Raw genomic sequence first — 6,000 nt, 5'->3', positions numbered from 1 at the left:
TGTAGTTGTTTATTTCTAATCTGGTTCTCCATAGCCTCTATTTGTCTATGGAGAGCCAGATTATCTTTTATAGCTGAAGTTCTTAAAGTATAGTGTTGAGGATATGATTCTCCAACTTCAAGATTCTAGTTTCAGTGTCTTCAAAGTGGAGACCACTTGAGTAAAATCACATAGCTGAAACACCAGATTTCTTGATAAATCTTCTATCCCAGAAACAATCTTCCAAAGTCATGACCTTAGGAGATACAAGATTTTCCATAGCACAGCCCATATTCAAGTTGCAGAGTTGAGTGTCTTATCAATGGCTGGATTTAATGGTGGAGCTCTTTGGGGTGGACCGATTGCTTCCCAGTGGGACATAAGAACCAACCTGAGAAGCACTTAACCCTATAAGGAGGGAAAAGATGGTGTTGGGGTAGGCCTATTTCCCTAACTAAGCAAGGCTCTAGCCAAAGCTAGAAAGAGAGATACTGCATGAGAGGATCTTTGTATTGTTCCATGTTTATCAATAGGTCCAACCACTCCTGCAGACCCAGAACTACTCCACCTTTACTTTTAACCTTCCCTTTCCCCTAATTCTATCAATACATGAAAAGAATAACAAGGGGGGGAAAAAAAGCATCTGATAAACTCCAACAGTCAAAATGAAAAATCCCTCTTCCCCCAGTTTCTCTTAGTCTCTAAAGGATGTGCCCCTTTGGACACACCCCTGCATTTGCACACCAAAGAAGCAGGAGTGCTTTTGTTCTCTTCAGCCCACTCAGATAACAACCAGAGCAGCAACAGGACAGCAAGAACTCCTGCCAAACATTTCCAGCTACTGAGCTCCCTCCCCCCCAACCACCTGAAGGTTGGAACGGGAGCTGTTTTGTTCTCTTCAGCTGGTCCTCGCAAATGTTAAGAGGGCCAACCAGTGCAGCAACAAGGCAGCATAATTTTCCAGCAAAAGGAACTCCCACCAAACACCTCCAAGTACTGAGCTCTCTCTCCTCATGCCTTAGGTCTGTTTTTAATGCATTTTAAATTGTACAGAACCTCAGAAGGATTTTTGTCTCAGCATATGGTATATATGTTTTTATAAGGTTCACAGGTTTGTGGTCCTGATGGAGCTGGACACTCAATGGGAAAAACTGATAGGTCAAAAAGATGCTACGTTAACCCCAATGTGAATGTTTTAGCCTATTTGAGTTCGACTGCCATGACACACTGACCACAGCAAAATCAGTCATGCCATAGTTAAAGCTTCCAGTAAAGTTGCTGACTATTGACTCAAACTCATAAGAAGTTAATGGTGCTACTGTTCAGCTTCTCTTCTCTATACTACTGTGTACTCTACATGCAGATTACTTTTTTTCCTGTATGTCCAGCCTGTCTGAGATCGATCTAGCTATGCATAATGTGCTGGGGGATAGGGACTTGCTTGCAAGGTACAGGCATGGGCCCGAGTTAACAGCTAAACCAAGTTATCACTCACCTCCCAAAAAACTGCAAGAGAAGAGTTGAGGTAAGTGGCAGCAAGCCTTTGGGGTGAGGAGGGAGAATAGAGAGACCACTGTTTGGGAAGGAAAGGGAAGGGGAGAAAAAGTATACATTATGGAGGAGGGGATTGGGGAGAAAGAACAAGAAAGAGCGCTCTGATGGGAGGTAGAAAGGGAGAGAGATACCATGTGCTGGGGGGGGGGGGTCCCCACAAAGGGAAAGAGTACCTGGGGATCACATTGGGAAGGGTGGGTAGATGCTGAAGGCACCATAAATATTTTGTGGGTGGCCGGTGGTTTTCTATGCACCTCTGTATCCAAACACAATTATAACTAAAGAACAATGGGGTTGCTCAAGACTTTGCCTCTGGATCAAGTAGTGCAAAAATATACAGGATTAGTATTCCAGAATGTCTCTCCCATGAAATAAATGCTTGAATAAAGCCATAAAGGATTTGGGATTCAATTCTTGTTCTCATTCTGCAAAAACAACAAGCTTCATGAATGCTAAATGTCAAGTCCTGTCTCTTGTCCAGTGTGGCTTCCACAGTTGAAAAATAATAGTAAAACGAAACAGCTCCATTTTTTGTGCTTTTTTCACAGGGGTTGGAAAACACTTAGGGGCTGGATTAACCCATGCATTGCTCACACAGTATCTTACAGGACAGTATGTCCAAAGTTGGGTGGAAGGTATAGCATGGCCCGGCACCTAGCGCATTGAAAATGACATTAATCCAATAAGGAAGAGGTTATTTTCAAGAAGGGCAAAGTTGAAAAGCGCATAGGCATGGTTTTCACTCCTCCAACCCTTCTTTTGTTACAGTGAATATTCCTAGTGGGAAGCAAGTTGTAATAGAATGGATTTCTAAGCATTTATGCCTTCATAGGATGTTCCAAGTCTATCTTTGCTTCTTTCGCCTTCTGCATCCAGCTTTTGCTCCCTTCTGTGCAGCCTTCACCAGCCCCTTGAACTGTCCTTGCATCTTGGCCTTTTTCCTGGAGAAGGAATACATTTTGGGGGGAAAAAAAGGTTACTTTATATCATGGTTTTGTTTTTTTTTGTTTTTTTTAAACTACATTTAAAGTCACAAAAACACTGCAGTTAATTAGTTAATCTGATTGTCAGGATTGGAGAAAACAGGGTGGTTCCCAGAATTTCAAGTTCTAATCTCTCAGGAGCTGTCACTGTATAGGATGCTGCAGATTTCTGCTTCAGGGAAAGGTCCCAGTGCTTCTGTTAAGCAGGAGTTGGTGATTACTTGTAATATGTACATTCAGCAACTCTAACAGGTGTGAGCTCAATACTCAAAAGCATGGGCCAAACATCAGAGTGCCTTTTTCTTTTCTTTTTTTAAAATATTGGGCAGCCCCAGGGACACAGATGGGTGTGAAAGGGAAGGAGGTGATGGGAGGGAGGGTGTTATTTAAGATTGTTTGGAGTCATAGTACAGTATAAGTCATAGTACAGTATAAGAAGGAAGATGTTCAAGGAATGATTATTTCCAAAATATCAAGGTTACTACCAGTTGTATGTCCCTCCAGGAGAGACTTCAGATGTATGCATCTTGGATTTTGCCATTTAGTTGTTTGTGTTCATGTTTTCCCAATAAAAACTTTACATATAAATATTGGGTAAAACATGGGCACCAATATTCAAACTTGAAAATACAGCTTATATTTGGTTCAGACATGGGAAAACCAGGTACCTTGGGGTACCTGAGTCAAATGTATTAGCCATTGGTTTCAGTTCCTCTGGGAGGTTAATAGACCAAATGTGGCAATGCGGTCAGAGGGGGCACGAGATTAGTAGCTGAGAATGTGAGGTATGTGGCTACGAAACTAAAAATGTTTTCTCTTGCGGGTATGTCTCTTTGGAACAAGCTGTCGGGTCTTTTGAGATGATGTATTTATCATTACAGTTTTAGGAAACGGCTAAAAACTAAGCTGTTTGTTGATGCTTATTTTTAGAACTACTTCTGTACAAGTTATTTCATTTTTTTCAGAACATAGTATTTTATAATATTGAGGTAGGATATCCCAGGTTGTATTTTGATATTTGTTAAGATGTATGGAGCTATTGCTCCAGGATGATATAAATGATTCGTCAATTGTAAGACTTATGTGTAATAAGGTGTTTGTTGTATGGAAACCGCCAAGATCTCAGGCAGTATATACATTTTTTAAAGTGTGTTTGTATAGTGCTATGATGCCAATACTCAAGTCAAAATCCAACATGCAAACTTACAGAACACAGAGTTGAATATCAATCACAAGAAACAGCAGTTTGGTTAATGGTCTCTGAGTGAATCATATTCATTTGATATAAAAGGAACCCAACAGCCACGTTTCAGCTTCAAGTCTACATCAGGAGCAAACATTAAAATCCAAATTTTTAATGGCAACACAAAAAAGAAGAAATACACTTCACAGTCAATTATGGAATGTGTTTTATCCCTTTAAAGATAAAGACAACCCATGTAGTTATGTCATACTCTCTCCGACACTGGTTTTGCAAAGATGATACACATTTCATAATTGACAATGAGAAATGCATTTTTCTATTTTTTTTCTGTGGCCATTAAAGGGAGTTAGACAGGGTTGTCCATTATCTCCTTTGTTATTTGATATTGTTTTGGAACCTCTACTTTTAGCTATTCAACAATCAAAGGAGATAGAAGGTATTCCTTATGCAGGTCGGGAATATAAAATTTCTGCTTATGCAGATGATATTTTGATTCATTTGAGAAATCCGGAGTCAACCATTCCACATTTATTGGATTTGATTGATAAATTTGGAAAATTTTCAGGTTATAAAATAAATTGGAATAAATCAGAAATTCTTCCACTAAATGTACATTGTATAAAAGGCTTATTTGATTCATTTCAGTTTAGTTGGAAGAAAGATGGAATAAAATATTTAGGAATTTGGATAAAAAGTACATTGGAAGAAACAATGAAGGTAAATGAAAAATCCTTATTACTAAAAGTTACAGAATTGTGTGAGCAATGGAATCCTTTGCATATTTCTTGGTGGGGGAGAGTGCAAACAGTAAAGATGATGATTTTGCCTATAGTTTGTTACCAAATGAGTATGTTACCAGTTTATTTTCAAGAGTCCTTTTACAAAAAATTAAATAATATTTTGACAAAATTTGTTTGGCTTGGGAAAAAAACAAGAATTGCTTTAGTATCGTTGCAAAAATCAATTGTGGAGGGTGGGGTAAATTTTCCAAACTTTTATAGGTACCATCAAGCCTATATATTGCGTCAAGGTATGTATTGGATCCTCCCTGAGCTTATTGATCATCAACCAGATTGGTTATATTTGGAATGGAATTTGGTGTCCCCTATGAGACTTCCACATGTATTAAGTATCAGATTTCATAAATATGCTAAGGACAATATAATTTTATTGGATACTTGGAAAACTATTAAATGTATTGATAAATTAACAGAGGTACCAATAATGAAATCTACTTTACAGTCCTTATGGTTAAACTTCAAGATTCAAATAGGCGGTGCTGGAATCGCTTGGAAGAATTGGATGCAGGCAAATATTAGGACATTAGATGATCTTATTTCTAATGGTAATCTGCTTGAGTTTTCACAACTGCAGCATTCATTTGGTATTTCAAACACTCAACAATATAGGTGCTTGCAGTTGAAGCAGGCTATTCAGATGGGGTTCCCTGAATGGAAAAATTTGAAAACTTATTTTAGCTTGCAAATCCTTTGCTACCAAACAGATTTAATAGGACATCAGGCTGCCTAGTGGTATAAATTGATTTCTGGATTTTTAAATAAAAAACCAAAAAATAGTCTTAGAGATATTTGGAGTATCGAGTTAAAACAGCATATTTCTGTTTCTCGTTGGCCACGAATCTGGACTTGGAGATTAAGATGTACAATGTCAGCATCTATGAGACAAACATGGTTGTTTTTATTACATAGAATTTTTTGGACTCCAGTTAGGTTGAATAAAGTAGATAGTTCTAAATCTAATAGATGTTGGCATTGTCATATTGATATTGGGACTTTGGATCATCTTTTATTTTTTTGTCCATTGATACTTGGCTTTTGGAAGTCGATTTGGGGGCAAATTAATAATATTCTTCAATCCTCTATTCCTTTGACATATGAAGCAATAATTTTTGGAACGATTCTGCATGATAAACCCACTTTGGATAGAAATAATAGTCGCCTTTTCATGATCTTATCAGGAATAGGGGTTCAAATGATCACATCTAATTGGAAAAAATCATGATAGGATTAATTTTAGTTTTTGGTGGGCAACTGTATGTGCAACATATAAATATGAAAAGATTATGGCAGAGCGTTTAGGGTTTGTTAAATCCTTTAAGGGGATTTGGGGTCCATTAACTAATTTTGTCACATTATAATTAAAGTGATTCCTTTTTCTTTATGTTAGATTCCTTTGCACATCCAGGGTGGGTGGGGGGTGTATTATTTATTTAGAGGTATAAATTTCATAATATTCTATAATATTGATGAGTATAATATA

At 37.8% G+C, this 6,000-nt stretch overlaps 1 protein-coding gene across 1 annotated transcript in view; it reads right to left on the bottom strand.

Annotated features, from left to right (window-relative positions):
• Positions 1-992: 992 nt before the first annotated feature.
• Positions 993-6,000, bottom strand: part of RRP12 (ribosomal RNA processing 12 homolog) — a 222,333-nt gene continuing 217,325 nt past the window's right edge. The window contains exon 34 of the mRNA XM_033941439.1: positions 993-2,474. Coding sequence (XP_033797330.1) covers positions 2,378-2,474 — 97 coding nt within the window. The 3' untranslated portion in view covers positions 993-2,377. The remainder of the gene's footprint in view (positions 2,475-6,000) is intronic.

This window comes from Geotrypetes seraphini, chromosome 4 (genome assembly GCF_902459505.1).
Source record: "Geotrypetes seraphini chromosome 4, aGeoSer1.1, whole genome shotgun sequence".
NCBI lineage: Eukaryota > Metazoa > Chordata > Amphibia > Gymnophiona > Dermophiidae > Geotrypetes > Geotrypetes seraphini.
The sequence above is the reverse complement of the archived record's forward strand: the minus strand, read 5'-3'. Positions and strand labels throughout refer to the sequence as shown.